The 18,154-nt window shown below is 37.9% G+C and overlaps 1 protein-coding gene across 4 annotated transcripts in view; it reads right to left on the bottom strand.

The window, feature by feature from the left end:
* Positions 1-2,928: 2,928 nt before the first annotated feature.
* Positions 2,929-18,154, bottom strand: part of IMMT (inner membrane mitochondrial protein) — a 39,199-nt gene continuing 23,973 nt past the window's right edge. For all 4 annotated transcript variants that reach the window (XM_034416148.3, XM_034416146.3, XM_087892263.1 and 1 more), the window contains 5 exons: positions 16,075-16,204; positions 11,643-11,866; positions 7,054-7,185; positions 5,136-5,265; positions 2,929-3,891 (listed from right to left, as the gene is read on the bottom strand). In XM_034416148.3, the coding sequence (XP_034272039.1) occupies positions 3,284-3,891; positions 5,136-5,265; positions 7,054-7,185; positions 11,643-11,866; positions 16,075-16,204 (1,224 nt within the window). In that variant the 3' untranslated portion in view covers positions 2,929-3,283. The remainder of the gene's footprint in view (positions 3,892-5,135; positions 5,266-7,053; positions 7,186-11,642; positions 11,867-16,074; positions 16,205-18,154) is intronic.

Genomic DNA, 18,154 nt, shown 5'->3' with positions numbered 1-18,154 from the left:
CTAGGGCTGGGGCTGACAGAGCCCTGGTGGCGCAGTGGTTAGAATGCAGTATTCCAGGCTAACTGCCTACAGCCTGGAGTTTGATCCTGACAAGGCTCAAGGTTGACTCAGGTTTCCATCCTGCTGAGATTAGTAAAATGAGGACTTTGACTGTTGGGGGCAATATGTTTTTATAAACTGCTCAGAAAGTCCTGTAAAGCATTATGATGTGGTGCAATGTTTTGTCCCGGTGTCTATAGAGCTGGAGCGGGTTGGAAAGGGAATAAAAGATTCAGGCTCAATTTTACCAAGATCAAGTTGCTGTGGATATTTTGGTTTTATCCAATCCTAGGTAATTTCTATAATTAGTCATGGAAGGACCATTTTCCATTAGGACAAATGTACAAATGGAATTTTCTTGACTAACAGCTTCTGGTTGAAGAGCATGTGGCAACTATAGCTTGGAAGGTCTTTGCAGAGGTTCTGTATAAGTTACAACTGGTACTATGACTAGGAGACCCTCTATATATGCTGGCCACCTAATGTAAGGATTAGTAACGGGCTGTGAGAATAATCTTGGAAGACAGCCACATCATAGATAATGGTCTGATAAACAAAATCTGAATCCAAATGAGGAATAGGGTTGAAGGAAGCAGAAGGGATCCTCCCTAGTTAAATAAAGGCTGGGGAGCAGAGAGATGCTTTTTAAATTGGGAAGATTCTATTGTTACAACAAAGGTAATATTGATAAACATGGCTTTTATTCCTGGATTACTTGGAAGGGCTGACATGATTATTGCGATGTGCTCTGCAGGAGCTGCCCTTAAACCACTTGGATGTTTGTCTGTGGAGATTCTCAGTCATCCAGGTCATACTGTAGTTGTCTGAAAAGTGTTTTTTTTATCCCCTCCCCCCCACATTCTATCAGAACCCATCCTTTCATTCCCCCGCAATCCAGTCTCAACTGTCAATGCCTCTTCTTCGTACACACACCTGCCATCAGAACCGATGAAGCTTCTTGGATAAGAAGCAAAATGTTTTCTTCTTCAAGGAAAAAAAGTCCAGTTGCCTTTTGAAGAAAAAGCACCTTTGAGACACTTTAAGAAGCTTTAGTCCAGTATACAGCAACATGAGCATTAATAGGTATACCATAGCATGCCACATTAACATCTAATGTTACCACATATAAATCCTTTCCTGGCATAGGCCTGGCTCTTTGAGGGATCATTTATTTTCAATAATTTTCCTGTCCAGAGTTGACCCCATATCCCATTGATCAAACATTGTCATGTGATCAAACCTAGGAAGGGGGCCATGTCTGTCAGCCCACTTTCCCTCTGGAATATTTCTCCAGAGACACATACGGCTTAGTTTACTGTCATTTAAAAAATGTTTTAAAAATGGCTCTTCTTCCAGGCCTTGATTAGGGTGCTGAGCATGTCCTAAAATTGAATTGGGTTTTTTTCAACATTTTTGTCTTTTCTGCTTTATAATTTTGCATTTTTTATTGCTGTAAGCCATCCATCTGTGTTCCAATATTTCATGCCACAAAGTCAACTTATTTTTCAAAGCACCATAAGGCAAGACAAGAAGCAATAGATCAAAGAGAGAAGCAACCTAGAACTAAGGAGAAATTTCCTGACAGTGAGAACAATCAACTAGTGGAACAACTTGCCTTCAGAAGTTATGGGTGCTCCATCACTTGAGGCTTTTTAAGGAGAGACTGGATAGCCATTTGTCTGAAATGGTATTGGGTTTCCTGCTTTGAGCAGGGGGTTGGACTAGAAGACCTCCAAGGTCCCTTCCAACTCTGATGTTCTATGTACTATATTCTATCATGTAGTCAGGTGGCATTATAAACCTTGTGCAACTGGACAGTATTACTATTGTAGATTTATACGTTGTTTTTTGTGTGTGTGCCTTTGAGTGAATCTTCACTTCTGGTGAGTGCCTGGACAAATGTCTGCAGTTTTCTTGGCATGTTTTTCCCCCCCAAAGTGGTTTGGTCATTGCCTTCTTCCTAAGGCTAAGAGTGTATGATTGGCCCAAGGTCACCTGACTGGCTTTGTGCCTAAGGCAGCACTAAAACTCAGGTCTCCCAGTTTCTAGCCTGATGCCTTAACCGCTAATTTAGTCAAGAGAAATACTGGTGGTTTTGAGAAGGCTTGGGTGATGTTATATTAATGTAAATTGTTAATCTGAGGAGAATTGAAGTGTTTCACAACTAGTCCAAAAATTTCCAGAAGTGCGGATGAAAGTATGGCTGAACACTGAAAAATAGAGGCACTGCAAGAACTTTCTGCCCTTTGCAAATATTTCAGGAGCTAAAGATAGATGGAAAAGATCTGGCTGTGTAAAGTAGAAATCAGACACCCTATTCTTTCAAACATCTCCTTACATATTTTGAAATATGCACAGCCCTTTTTCTTACTATCAGATATTGGAAGCCACACCACACCACACATGCAAACAGAAATAGCAACATTTCTTCAAAGCCAAGGGATTCTCATAGATGTGGTCTCAACTTATTTCAAGACAATGCAGTCTACCTTGTAGAGTAGACTCACTCAGCTGATGACAGTGTTTGGTCTCAATAGGAGGATATTATATTTTTTTCAACATAGGAATAAATGGAAAAACTTAATCAATTTATACTGGAAAAAAAAAGTGGTGTTGCCTTGAATGCACAGGTAGCTTTCAGGGCTTATGCAGAATTTGCATCAAAGTTTCCATAAAGAAAAGGGGATAAATGTACCATTGCTAAAAGCACACACTATGAAAATTGAAAATCTGTCAATACCAAATAGGAAATATTTATATTTCCACTTTGGAAACAGATAAAGGGAAACTTGACAGATTGTTTCCACATAATTTTATGCATTTTTCATCTCCTGACACAATTTGTCGTTTTTTTTAAAATCTACTTTATCCAAGCAGCAGTGAAAAAAATCGTTTAAATATCATTTATTTAATTGAGCCAAATGGCAAATCAGTAAGGTTATAAACATTATTTTGGTGGGTTCACAAGCTCAATCAGTAATACCTGGAAACTGTGTTATGCAGATTAAAACAAAAACAAAAACACATTCCAGACATGATAAAGGAAAAAAAATGCAAATGCAACAGGTGCTAAGATTTATAAGAGTACTAGGAGATGGAACTTTTTTTTCCTAATGACACTTGAGTTGCTTACATGGTTTGGAACCAATTTCAATTTCTCCCACCAATTCCCAGTACTGTTGCAAATCTTGTATGTTGGTTGACTAGTGTTAAAGATATAGAAGTCCTGCGTAGCTGGCTTATATTAGTCCACCTGAGTTGTTCCCAAGCCCACAGCACTAGCATAAGTAGTCAGGATATCCACCACTTGTTTTGTCTCCAAGGTCATCCGAGCTTCATTCAGCCAGTCCTGTGCCACCCTTCTGGGTTCTCCTTTCAGTTGATTGATGAATTTAGCTGCCAATTCTAAGTCTCCGTGTTCAATGCAGTAGGATGCATAAGAGAACAACTTATATGTGTCAAGGTCTTCAGGGCCAAGCTCAGTCGGTGGCTTCAGCTGCTGAGGATAAAACAAGAGAAGGGACTGCAGATAAGACAGAAAATATTGATACAAGCTGTTTCTTGTTTCATCTATCAATGCCACTCTTTTAGCCAGCTTCTGGACTGTGTGAAAGCGTGCCCTTAGTGCCTCTTGCGTATATACCCCACGACTGAGTGATTCTTGAGGAAGGGCAGCTGTTAAGGCCTGGGTGAATTCATCATCAGGACAGCTGAGTTGGATGGACTGTACTGCATCCTCCAAGGGTTCTGTGGGACTATCCCCAGCAGCAGTTTCCATGCTTTGCTTTAAAGCTTCAACTGAAAGCCACAACTGATGGGCTTTCCTGGCTTCTTCTGCAGCAACTACTTGGCCTGTAATATAAAATGCCATACATTTAATGGAAGGAAAATCTAGAATATATAAACATGTTCATTTATAGCTTGAACACATTCTAAATTAATAGATACAACCAAATTTATAATGCAGCTGATAGCACCTTACAATAAAGCTAAGCCACTGACACGAAGAATGACAAATAATTTATTTACTTTCACTATTGTAAAATAGTGTTTTTGAGAGATCAGGCTACCTGAAAATTGCCTAGCGAGTGGGCTGATGCTACTCTGCCCCTTTAAGACCGCTCTCTAATCAGACCAGCTGTCCAGCAAGGAGGAGCAGCAGGAATGCAAGTGGTGGGAGTGAGAGTTGTTATAGGAGTGAGAAAGGAGGTGGTTTCTTTTACTTGGTGAAAATGCAGCTGCTAGAGGCAACCTAAGGCTAAGAAACAGAAAAAATCATCTTTAGCAGTAGGCCTTATCAACTTGTAAAATGTTTTTTAAAGTTAAAATAAAAATCCGGGTGGCTTGACAATTGGTATGTTATTTGTTTCATTTTTATTTTATTTATATTCTGTGTTCATTTTTTTATAAACAACTCAAGTTGGCAAACATAATATTGCTTCCTTCTATTTTCCCAACAACAGCCCTGTGAAGGAAATTGGGCTGAGAGAGTGACTGGTAGAAGATCACCTACTTGGCTTTCATGATTAAAGCGGGACTAGAACTTCCAAGTGCTCTGCTTTATAACCATATGTATTAACATTAGATGAGATGTTAAGTGACATCTGGCCTGATAGCAACAAGTATATTGGTAGGAGTTTCCTGCAGTCATGTGATTGCCGTTTATGACTTTCAGCCAACTTCTGACAAGCAAAGTTAAGAGGGGAAGCTGTATTTGTTTAACAACTATGTGATTCACTTAATGTCAATGCAAAAGGAAAATCAGGTGTGACTCACTTAATGACCACCTCGCTTAGCAACAGATATTACCAAATTGTAATTGAACGTCACAGATTACCTGTACTGATTTAGCATATAATTTAATTCCTCCAGAGTCTGAAAGTTTCCCATTAGAAATGAAAGAGCAATACAGAAATCCAGCCTGTTTATAAATACTGGATTATTTTACCTATTCTAACTCAGGATAAACTTTCTGATACAGAACTGGATTCCTAGAATGGAATTACCATCTACAAAACAAGCAGAAAAATAAATAAGCCACCCAGATTTTACTAAAGATAGCACATTTCTGTTACTACTTTACATGCCACACTCACTTTCAACTGCCTGTTCGATCCCCCTCAGCCTTGCATAGGCTGTATTGATATCCAGAGTGAAGTTGTCAATCTGTTCCTGATGAAGACGTTTATGTTGAAGTTCTTGTTCAGTGAGTTTTTCAGATAAATTCTGAAAGAAAAACATGTGAAAATGTGTTCACATTATGAAGGGTGAAGTTGGTGGTCTCTGAGCTTGGTTATTTTCTAGCAGACATTTCATTACCCAAACTTGGTAACAGCATCAATGCTAGTAAGGAGTAGAGTTACTCTCATTTTATATTCCAGTGGTTTGCCCTGTCAAGGACCCCTCATAAGTTACAAGCATTTCCTTTATTGATGTTCTTATTGTATTATGTCCACGTTTGCAAAACATCCTTGTATCCTTAATCTTCAAGCACTGAGTAGACAATCTTAAGGGAGAATCTTCTGACATTCAGCAGGATACATTTTCTATTCTCCATATATCCAAGAGCACTAGGAAGCTTAATGGCATGTAGAGTCAACTTAAATTTCTATAAATACAAGCCAGTAGGGACTTGCCATGTGGAGTAGAAGAGCAAATTAAGATAACAGACTGAAAATTTCATTTGAAAGTTGTCCACTTAGACCAATATTTCAAAGTTCTGAGGCTGCAAAAGCAAGGTTACTACACCAAGATTGCAGAGATGATTTCCCCAAATTCCTAATTGTAAATAGTATTTTATAGCAATATTCATCTCAAATAACTATTCCCCAAAGGAAAAAATGTTAAATTTATTATTAAATATTTCTGGGACTGTTTAAAAACAATTATGAAATATCATATTCTACCAAAAGATTTTTAAAAAGTTTACTCCATAGATTATCTGCCACTTTCATTTTTTTTCCTCATTTACCATCCAGGAAAATACAGGAACCCTGGATATTTAGAATTTCATCATGAACTTGATAAAGGAAATTCCAAGAAATCCACAGATGAATATACATCTGAATAGAGGCATACATGAATCAGCAAATGTACATGAGTGGCAGGGGAAACCTTTTCCTTTTATGTCTCTCTCCACTTCCTTTGCATGGCAGTAGGCCATACTACCCACTGATTTTCCCAATGCTTTCCTTTCCTTTTAGTATCCTCTTAGCTGCTATGCTTGAATTCAAGCCCAGCGAGCCCAGCTTATCTGTTTCTCTCCACTTCTTCCCAGCAGCTTGTTTTTCTTATCACCTTTTAGACACTGCCACTGTAGTATTCAAATCCACTAGAACAAGTTTTCTAATAGTCTTCCTAGCCTCCTCCTTTCCCTTGTGCTCATTTTTCTGCTGCTATTGTGTCTTTCTTCAGCCCTCAAAACACCTCTACCCAGATGTAGGTACTTAAGATCAATGCCCAGACCAAGCATGCTTCTTGTCCATGACAAGGCAAAGCAAGTTTCTTTCATTATGGATACACACCACTCAAAACTTGTTCCACACAACTTGCTATGCACAAAATGCACAGAACATTTTGCAATTCCTCAATTCTAAAGAATATTTGCACACAGGTGAGTTCAAAGGAGATTGTTAATGTTTACTTGGATTATGCAAAGCATTAAGAAGTGGTACTTTACAATGGATTAGAAAGTATCTGAGAATCCTGGAAAAAGTGCTTTCACATTTTTCTTCTGAAAAAAAATATGGGAGAAAACATGTAGCTGCATCTTTCAAAGACTCAGCAGGGGTTTTCAAGATGTTCTTACAAACTGGTATTATAGGATTTCTCCCTGAATTGCCTACCAAACCAAAGCAGAGAAAGACTAAGGAAGCCATCCTTTCTTACAAAGTACTCCTTCAAATGATTTCTGCAGCCCTAGTATTTTCTTATTGCATAATAAGAAAAATTTCTGAGAATGAGAGAAGCACTGCACTTAAAAGGACCTTTCATTATAATAAACCAAACTCCCACCTGGTCAAATTGTTGCTGCAGTTCTTGTTCTTGAATTCTGATAACATCTCTTAGGTGATCAGCATGTGCAGCAGCTTGTCGGCGTAACTGAGTTCGCATTTCACTTTCCATAACTGCTTGAGCTTCTTCAACCTGTTAGAGAAATCACTGGTATTTGCATCTTTAAAAATTATCTGTGAATCTGTAAACTATATCTTTAGTTTAATCATATTTTTATTAGATAAATCAAAAGGGCACAAAACAATTCTCTATTTTCCAGAATTCATCAAGTAAAATTTACAAAAATAACACCACCGAACCTAACAAGCAAAAACCCTTTAAAAACTAGATATGGTATTTCAGCCACAAGGTCTGAAATCATAATGTAAAACTTAAGTCTCAGTGTTGAGAATGGAATACATAGTCCAAACATACACATTTTTCACTGAGGCAAGTGCCACAATAGAAATTGAACAATAGAGTGGGGTACACTATAAATGGTCATTGTTAAACCTATTGAGAGACAAATCTACTTCCATTCACACATCTGAAAACACATTAGTTTTCTATTTGGATGAAGCCAAAGTATAAAAATAGTTCTTATCTTTCTTATTTGGAGGTATTTTTCAGAGTAACTCTGGACTCATGTTTATTTTTTAAACAAACTAGTACATAGAACATCAGTTGGAAGGGACCTTGGAGGTCTTCTAGTCCAACCCCCTGCTCAAACAGGAAACCCAATACCATTTCAGACAAATGGCTGTCCAGTCTCTTCTTAAAAAGCCTCAAATGATGGAGCACCCATAACTTCTGAAGGCAAGTTGTTCCACTAGTTGATTGTTCTCACTGTCAGGAAATTTCTCCTTAGTTCTAGGTTGTTTCTCTCTTTAGTGCGGCTGCCGGGGCCTTGGACCGTGTCGTGCCTTTGCGGCCTCTGACCCGGCACCGAACTCACCTAGCTCCTTGGTTCTCCGAGGAGCTTAGGGAGATGAAGCGCCGGAAAAGACGCCTGGAGAGTAGTTGGAGGACCAGCCGCTCCGAATCCGACCAAACACTGGTGAGGTCTCATATTAAGACCTACCTAGTGGCGATAAAAGCGGCAAAATCTAGCTATTTTGCCGCTCTTATCGCGTCATCAGATAATCGCCCGGCCGCCCTGTTTAGGGTGACCCGCTCCCTCCTCCATCTGGAAGTGCAGGATGACCCCTTGCAGGGCCAAGCTGAGGACTTTGTGCAGTATCTGTATGACAAAATCGCTCAGATTCAGGAAGGGCTGGCCTCTGACTGGGTATGTCCGGACGGGATGACTGAGGCAGGTCTTGAGAGTGTTATCTGGGGGGAGTTTGATCCTGTGGCTCCCGAGGACATGGACAGGGTCCTGGGACGGCTGAATGCGACCACATGTTTATTGGACCCGTGCCCCTCCTGGTTGGTACTGGCTTCCCGGGAGGTGACACGAGGCTGGCTCCAGAAGATTGTTAACGCTTCTTTGAGTGAGGGGGTCCTGCCGGCCGCTTTGAAAGAAGCGGTTGTGAGGCCCCTCCTCAAGAAGCCCTCTCTGGATCCAGCTGTTTTGGCTAACTATCGTCCAGTCTCCAACCTTCGCTTTGTTGCGAAGGTTGTTGAGAGTGTGGTAGCGCAACAGCTTCCCTGGTACCTGGATGAAGCTGTCTATCTGGACCCGCTCCAGTCCGGCTTCCGGCCTGGGCACAGCACGGAAACGGCATTAGTCGCGTTGGTGGATGATCTCTGGAGGGTTCGGGATAGGGGTTGCTCCTCTATCCTGGTCCTGTTAGACCTCTCAGCGGCTTTTGATACCATCGTGTTGGTGACCACCTTTAAAGCGCTCCATGGCTTAGGGCCGGGGTACTTACAAGACCGCCTTCTGCCACCAATAGCCTCCCACCGGCCAGTACGCTCGCACAGAGTGGGCCTCCTCAGGGTGCCGTCCGCCAGACAATGTCGGCTGGCGACTCCCAGGGGGAGAGCCTTCTCTGTGGCGGCGCCCACCCCTGGAACAACGTCCCCCCAGAGATACGTACAATAACAGACCTCCGGATTTTTCGTCGGGTCCTGAAAACCCATTTATTTCAACTAGCTGGGCTGGCTTGAGTTAAATTTTAAATTGATTTTAAATTGGGTTGTTTTAATTTACGGCCAAAATATTTAATTATTTTAAACTGTTTTTAAATTTTGTATGTTCTGTTTTTACTTTGGCTGTTCACCGCCCTGAGTCCTATTTGGAGAAGGGGGGTATAGAAATAGGAACAAATAAATAAAATAAATAAATAAATAAATAATTAGTTTCCATCTTATTTTTGGTGGCCACAGCACACTGCTGGCTCATATTTAAGTGATTGTTCACTAGAAATCCAAGATCCCTCTTGTAGTTACTGCTATTAAGCCAATTTCACATAATCTATACCTATCTTTAAGATGTTGGTGTAGCTGGTGTTGTATGCAAATTTGATGAGTTCCCTTCTATTCTCTCATCTAGATTATTTATGAAGATATTGAAGAATACTGGGTCTAAAACAGAATCTTGGGGTATCCCACTGCTTATTTCTCTCCATGTAGATGTAGTTCCAATAAAGCAGGAGTGTCAAACTCAAGGCCAGTGGGATGCTTAAATCCAGCCCGCGGAGCTGGCCTGGAAATATCAAAGGACCAGCCCGAGGTGCCTCTGCCTGCCAAAATGGGGCATGGGGGACAGATGGGCATGTGCAGTTCCTTCGCCCTGTTTTGGCCAGCAGAGAGCTGCAGGAGGTCAACCAGGCCAAAAATGGGATGCAGGAAACCACGTGCAGCCTCCATGCGCCCCATTTTGGCCAGCAGGTTGCTGCAGGAGGCCTTCTGTCCTGTCTCCTCCTCCCGGCCGGTCTGTGGAGAAATACAATACTGATCCGACCCTCGAAGAAATCCAGTTTGACACCCCTGCACTAAGGACTACATGTTGTGTGTGATTTGTCAACCAGTTACAAATCCATCTGGTGGTCATGCTGTCTATCCCACATTTTTCTAGTTTACTAAGAAGCAGGTTGTGGTCTATTTTATCAAATGCCTTTCTGAAATCCAAGCATAATATGTCCACAGCATTTTGTTGGTCCACTAATTTGGTCACTTTGTCAAAGAATGAAATAAGATTTGTTTGGCATGATCTATTTTGATATGTTGGCTTCTGGTTATAACGTTGCTTGCTTCTATGTGTTTGCAGATCTCATCATCATCATCATCAACAACATCTGGAAAATGTCAGGCTGATTGGTCTGTATTTTCCTGGATCTGTTTTTTTCCCCTCCCCTTTTTTGAAAATGGGAACCACATCAACTCTTTTCCAGTATACTACTAGTTCCCCCATTGCTCCAGGATCTTTGAAAGATACTTTATGTTTTCAATGGTTCCAAGATCATGTCTGCCAGCTCCTTCAGAACTTTGGGATGTAAACCATCAAGTCCTGGTTAGCTGAACTCATCTAGAGTGAACAGGTGTTCTCTTACCTTTTTTTTTTTTGTTGTTGTTTATTTTAATTTGTATTCCTAGTCTGTCTTTTACAGTTCTGTTTTTGGTAGGTTGGACTAATTTTTCTTTTTCCATGAAGACTGATGCAAAGAATAAGCTAAGCTGCTTTTTCTCTCTGCTGCCCATCATTTTCTTGCCACCATCTCCCATTAGTAATATTATATACATAAAAATATGAAAACTCATTTGCCAGTTCTTTAGCTGATATTGGCTTCATATGCAATGAGTTCTTCCCAAGAATCTACGACGTAATGTGTTGATGTGCTATATGTGCAGATTCAAGCACTGTGGCCTTTTGTAATTAATAGATGGAAAGTTTTGTCATTCTTATTATTCTCTCCATGAAAATGTGAGATCATTTTAAAAATGATCTATGTAAGAAGCTAAGGTTTATGAAAACAAAATGATTATTTGAAATATAAAGCAAGGTTTTAACGAGATATATAATCAAACTCTTCACAAATGTTTAGGAGGACAAGCCACTGTATTAAGAGCATAAAAGCTTTTAAGAGGAAATTAACTATCCTGATTCTGTCAGTCTTTATTTTAGGGGTTAATTCGTACAAGATCTCCCAATTCTAGAAGGCCAAACATCATGCAAAGGAAACTTCTATGGCTGCTGTCCACCTGCTTTTGAATGTGTTTGATAAATTGTGAAACTTACTTTTTTATTCTTGAGAAATCATCCAACTCTTTTCTTTCAAAAAACTGCCTCATGGAAATGGGGTGCACTTTTTTTTCCGAATGATCTGTAACACTGTACTTATTCTATCTCAGGTCTGTCAGACATTACTCCAGTTAATTCCACTAATGCACTGATTTGGCAATACATACTAGAAGCTAGACTTTGTGGTAAAAGTACATTCCAAATAATGCAAACATTGTAGTCTACTTGAAAATTTATACTCAAATCTATCATAACTCATATCTATCATATTATACTCAAATCACCATTGTCTAGAAGTCTACTTTAACGCAGTCTTAATAAGCAAATAAGCACTAAATAAGAATCCTTGTGCCAATTGCTGGGCAATACTGCACGGACAATTTAAAAGTGTGGTATGTTAGAAAATTAAACACTCATTAGTTACCTTCTTCTCCTGTTCAATTTGGATTTCACTCTTATGACGTTCCAATGCCTTTGCTACTGCTGACTCAAAAGCTTTTTTCTCTTCCAGTTTTTGTTTTTCCAGAGCTGTCTTAATATGTTGTTGCTCTCGGACTTTCATATCTACCAGTTCCTTATTCAGCTGGTCTATACGGCGGTGAGCATGAGCAATAAGAGAATTCAAGTCATCTGTTGTCAGCCGGTCAGCTGGAGAAGACAGATGTTTAAACAGATAAAAATTGTTAAATCTTCACATATTACTTAACTGCATAAACAAAGTGAGATTATTTCAACTTTTCTCAACCTAATGCCTCCAAATAATTTAAACTTCAGTTCCCAATCCTCTATAGCCAACATGGCCAATATGTAACTGAGACCTGAAATCCAACATTACTAGGAAGAATCAAGAAAAGTCTGATTCAAAATCCTCTATATTTCTTTCATTTATCAAAACCAAATATTTTGGAATTTTGGAATTTTTTTTGTAGCAAGAAGCAGTATAGAAATACAGAACAAAACAAAATAATTGCTGTATGTTCTCATGTATTCTGGAAACAAAAGCATTAGTGAAATCTATTCATTCAAAAAGACTTTGGGTACAAAGAACAAGAGAAGTACAGTGATTTTGCACCAGTAAATACAGTATTCATTAAATAAAGCTTTTCTCATCTGAGTGCCCCAGTTAGAGGTAGGAAAAAGAATTGATTTATGCCATTTCTTAAACATTCAGAATCCTGAGAGATTATACACAAAATAAAAGAAAACACACTCACTAGACTCAAATTCTCAAAATCTCTACAGTAGGGATAACCTAACAAATGCAGCACTATTAAAAAAATAACACACTAAAATAAAAACATTAATATTTTAAAATATACTTAATTATATCATTGAATAAGTTTATTGATTTAATTAACCACCAAGAAAAAACTTTATAGAGTTTTTAAAAGTAATTATCTATATTCAGTAAATTTTGTGGAATTCTATCTTTAGATCAATTCAGTGTCTCTGTTCAGCTCAATAAAGGAATCTGTTATTTTTAAATTTCAATGCAATTTACTATCAAGAATTATGTTTTTAAATGTTATTGTCAAAAATAATTTGATGACTTGTTTTTCAAAAATGCATTTTACATTTTAGACTTTAATATTTGGTTTTAATGTATATGTATATTCTTAACATTCTTAACATAAACAATGTACAAAACAATATTTAAACGTAAAGAAAAAAATGAACAGGAACAAAAACAAAACGATTGCTTTCTTACAAATCCATACAAATTATTTATATGTACATAAACATACACACCTAAACTTTATAAAATAATAATTTATAAGCAGCTCAAGAAAATGACTATTCATTTTCTTACAAATACATGTAACTTGGTTTATGCTCACAACTATGATTTGTAATATTGAACATTAGCACATTTTTTAAAAAAATGATTATGTAAGTTTTAAGAAAGATAAATTTTTAAATGTAAATCAAATGTGTATGTATGTATGTATGTATGTATGTATGTATGTATGCCATTTTATTCTCATGTTAAAATAAACAAGAGAAGTTTATACAAAGCACAATTGTGTTAAGAACTCACCTACATCAGTTATTTCTGCAAGAGAAAATGAAGGTATGAAGAAGTTAAACCAGATTCACAGTAACAGATCAATGAGTTGTTACAAGAATTCAGAAGCAAAGAATATAGATACAAGTGCAAGGTTTGAAAATTAAAAAAGAAGATTGTTAAAAATTCAAGGCTGATGCTAGTATGTATTTATAGCTGGGCTTCACCCTCTCAAATACGTGTATATACGAAGGAATTCTCTGCCATACCAGAATGCTAGATTCAATCACTGTTTATCAATTCATTCTTCCTACTCAGATTAACTTTTGCACTTTCTTTTAAAAATCTTTCTGCTTCTCCCTTCAGTTCTAATTTTTGGATACTGCAGCATGATAAAGGGAAAGCATGCATAATCTCCTTGGCATTTTGATTGCTCAATCATGCCTTTTTCTTTCTATGGACTATATATTTATGTTTATTTGTCTAATATTTTACTTGATTCATTTACTTAAGAATGGAGGAAAACAGTACACATTGGAGTAGAGAATTTATTATAATTGCTTTCTTAGAACATTAATCTGATGTTAGAACTAATCTTATTTGATTATGTATTCTCAATATCTGTCTGTATTTCCCAGTTAGATCACTTAGAAGGCAGTTTTTCATTTCGTATGTAGCTGCTTGGTCTTAGTTGTGATTGAGCATACAAGCTAAAATGTGCTGAAAATCACCAATGTTATGTGCTTATTGTAAACAGGTAATGCTACATATCTCATAGGTATTACCAAGGCTGGTAACTGAATGCACTCTACTCTGTTTTATTGAAAATCTCAATGGACAAAATCAATGAAAAAAATTATGGGCACTTCTGGGGATGCATTTTGTCTATGGAAACTTGCAATTTGGAATATAAGGGGAGTAAATGATAAAGGAGAGCTAGCTTGGTGTAGTGGTTAAGTCATCAAGCTAGAAACCAAGAGATCCCGATTCCTAATCCCACCTTAGACACAGAACACAGAAAATTTCTTAAGTCTGAGAAGCAAAATATTATTTAGAAGAGACACAGGCACACTCATCCATTATTTACTGAGTATAAGAGAAAGGGGAAGTAAAGGCCAATCAGGGTTAGATTGCAAAATTGTGTTATGCTGACCTATCTCAATAAAGTATATAGTTCTAATTTTGCTGCTCTGGTCTATGCTGAAATGCTGACAGTGGCTAATAGCTGGAATATAATTCTCTTATACAAAAGGAAAAATAACATTTAAGTGGATAAACCTGTGAAATATGACTAGGGAAGTATCTGGCAGAAATCTTGAAAGTGTATGAGAAATACAATGAAAAAGATTTGAGAACTGCAGTGTGGCTTTATGCTGGCAGGGAAAGTGCAGATAAGATTTTTGCTCTTTTGCAAATTTGTGAGAAATTCTTGATTTAGAGAAGGATACTATAAAGTGAAGTTGAATTATGGAACATTTTGTGTGAATATGGAGTTGAAGGCTGGTTGCCAAATGCAATAATAATGGCATATGAAGAAAATAAACTATGCACAAGATGAGTAAAATTCTCGATATAATCTGATAAATATCTGATAATCTGATACCAAACAAGGAGTTAACAAAATCTTTAAAAAAAGAGAGGCTAGAAATTTAAAGAATAAAAAGTATTACATTAATCATTATATGGACATGATGGAAGAATATATTTGTGTAAACTAGATGTTCTTGTATTTCCTTTTCTTTTATCTCTGATCTTTCATTATTTTTACTTACTGCTTTCTCTGGGTTTGCATAACGTTTACCTAAAAGACAATGTTATAGATATGCATGGATGTACTGTACATCAGCCATTTGGTACTGGAGGATTTGGTACTGGGAAACTTACAGCTAATTGCTGTTTTAGTGAACTACTTTGTATTATTTATTTAATTTATATACTTCGTCATCCAAAGGGAACAGCAACAAGTATATCTTTATTGATTTGAACTTTAATTTACTTATGGCTGAACTATTTACTTTACTGCTAATATTTGAGCATCATATCTTCTTTTAAAAATGTAATTTAATATATGGTGAATAATATCTTCAACAATATCTTGTTATTAGGAATTTTTATTGCTTAAAATAGGCCTGCCAATGGCTGATTTAAAAGACAGAAGAGTTAAACAGCAGAATAGTAGAAAATACAATATAGATCAGAGGTGTCAAACTCCCATCCCCACAGGTCAGATGTGTCAAGCACTGGCCACACCCGGTTTAGCAAAGGAGGGAAAAGTCACGATACGTCATGTGACGCCGCTGTGACGATGTGAATTTGACACTCCTATTATAGATGGTGTCAGGTTCAATCCCTGACATTCCTAGCTTTAAAAGATATTAGGTAGTAAGTGGGATTATCTATGTTTAACTTTAGAACTGCTGTCTAGCATAGATGAAGGTCTAACTTTGTATAAATATCATTCTTAAAAAAACCATGTGCAAGCAGGTAGTTTCAATTTAATTGAGGAGCTTGCACATTGTGTGGTTCTATATTTTAGTTCTCCAAATAAATTTTGGACAAGTATGAGTTTGTTTGTTTGTTTATTAAGAGCAAATGTACACCTCAAATTTAAGGTACATTGTATTTAGCTATGGCAGACTATTTTATTGCTGATGGAAAGGAAAATATACCCATATCAAGCCCAAAATAAAGTATCCATGATTTAAGAGTCCACAAAATTAAGTAGGCCTCAATTTAAGATGTTAACAAGGGGAAAGTGTTAATAAAGCTAAATCAGTCCCAAAAATCAAGCATTCAAATGGAGATGTTGGTCATGACGTCAGCTATTTATATATTTTATGATCTTACTTACTTAGTCCCTTCCAACCAGTCTGAATGTCAGGAGTAACACTATCCAGCTCTCTCTGAAATTCTTCTCTTGCTTTGGTTACAAGATCATGGTACTGTGTTACTATTTTAGCCTCTGACTGTGCTGCTTGTACCTACAGAATAAAAAGAAAAAGGCTTAAAATCTCAAGTAGGTGTTCGGTCAGTAATTTTATAAACAATGCCTAGAGTAGAAACAGACAGGAATAGAAATATCAGTAACAAAACAGTTAAGCAATTATTCAATGGGCAATATTTAGCCATTACTTCAACCCTTTGTGATTATATTCAGACTTTTTTCTGCATTATTAGTCCAGCTGAATATTAAAGTTGAGGTTGAATCATAAAAAAATATGCCTCTTGAAAGCATATCAATAAACATAAAGGCAGGGAAATTATTCTGCAAAACACCTTGAACTTGTTTTTATGATTTATGAGATTAATAACATGAATTTATTTGAATATATTCATTTCAAAACAGAAATAGAACACTTAGTATTGTCTGACATGAACAAGACAGCAAGACAGCAGTATTACTATTAGAGGAAGCAGATGATGAAATACTAAAATGAAATAAAAGCAGAAGAGTCATATTGGGGGCTACATGGGGCTCCCCTTGGGGTGCACCCGGAGGCTACAGTTAGTCCAGAATGCGGCCGCGCGGGGGATTATGGGAGCGACGGGGCGCTCACATATGACACCTCTCCTGTGCGAGCTGCACTGGCTTCCTGTGGTCTTCCGGGTGCGCTTCAAGGTGTTGGTGACCACCTTTAAAGCGCTCCATGGCTTAGGACCGGGTTATCTGCAAGACCGCCTTCTGCCGCCAATAGCCTCCCACCGACCGGTTCGCTCGCACAGAGAGGGCCTCCTCAGGGTGCCGTCGGCCAGACAGTGTCGGCTGGCGACCCCCAGGGGAGAGCCTTCTCTGTGGCAGCACCCGCCCTCTGGAATGACCTACCCCCTGAGATACGCACGATATCAGACCTCCGGACTTTTCGTCGGGCCCTGAAAACACACCTATTCCATCTAGCTGGGCTGGCTTGATCCCATCCTCTCAGTTTTAATTGAATTTGGTTTTAATTGGGTTGTTTTTAATATTTTGGGCCGAAATTATTTAATTGTTTTTTAAATTGTTTTTAAATTTTATATGCAATGTTTTATCTTGGCTGTACACCACCCTGAGTCCCGCAGGAGAAGGGCAGTATAGAAATAAAATAATAATAATAATAATAATAATAATAATAATAATAATAATAATAATAATATTGTAACACAAAACCTGTATTTGGACAGAAAATACTCATTCCTTTTAAAAAAAAGCACTCTATCAGGTATATAAGCATCTAAGGTGATAGTAAAAATTTAATTACAAAACCCAGAAATTTAGAGAGGGAGGGAGAGAGGGAAGATAGATTAAGTAGGTAGATTGCTAGATGGAGATAGAATAAATGGATGGATGGATGGATGGATGGACGGACAAATGGACAGACGGATAGATGGATACCAGCTGTGTTACCACTGACCTCAACTTCTCAGACCTTGTCTGGTCCCTACCATACTATTACAGGTTCTACAAACCAGGGATGGGTTCTAAATTTTTTTACTACCGTTCTGTGGGCATGGCTTATTTTGTGGGCATGGCTTGGTGGGGGGATGTAATGTGATGGTGGGCGTGGCCAACTTTTTTTAAAAAAAAAATTTAAAAGCATCTTTTCTACAATCTTAAGAGGTTGCAGAAAAAAATGCTTCTAGGAGTATCTGACGATCAGGCAACTCAGCTGGGATCGCCAGAGGCTTTTAAAGGCATTTTTTTTTTCTACAATCTCTTCGGCTGAAGAGGTTGCAGAAAAAAGGCTTTCAGAAGCCTCTGATGATCCCAGTTGAGCCGCACAATCATCAGAGGCTTTCTTTTTTTTAACTTTTAAAAGCATTTTTTTGGCCAAAGAGGTTGTAGAAAAAATGCTTTTAAAAGTTAAAAAAAAAGCCTTTGATGAGGTGGATGGGGTAAGCGACCAGCCGGGGACCGGTTCGAGGGTGTGGCCAGCCAATGTTATTACTGGTTCTCC

Source organism: Pantherophis guttatus, chromosome 4 (assembly GCF_059756535.1).
Source record: "Pantherophis guttatus breed Tessera chromosome 4, ASM5975653v1, whole genome shotgun sequence".
NCBI lineage: Eukaryota > Metazoa > Chordata > Lepidosauria > Squamata > Colubridae > Pantherophis > Pantherophis guttatus.
The sequence above is the reverse complement of the archived record's forward strand: the minus strand, read 5'-3'. Positions and strand labels throughout refer to the sequence as shown.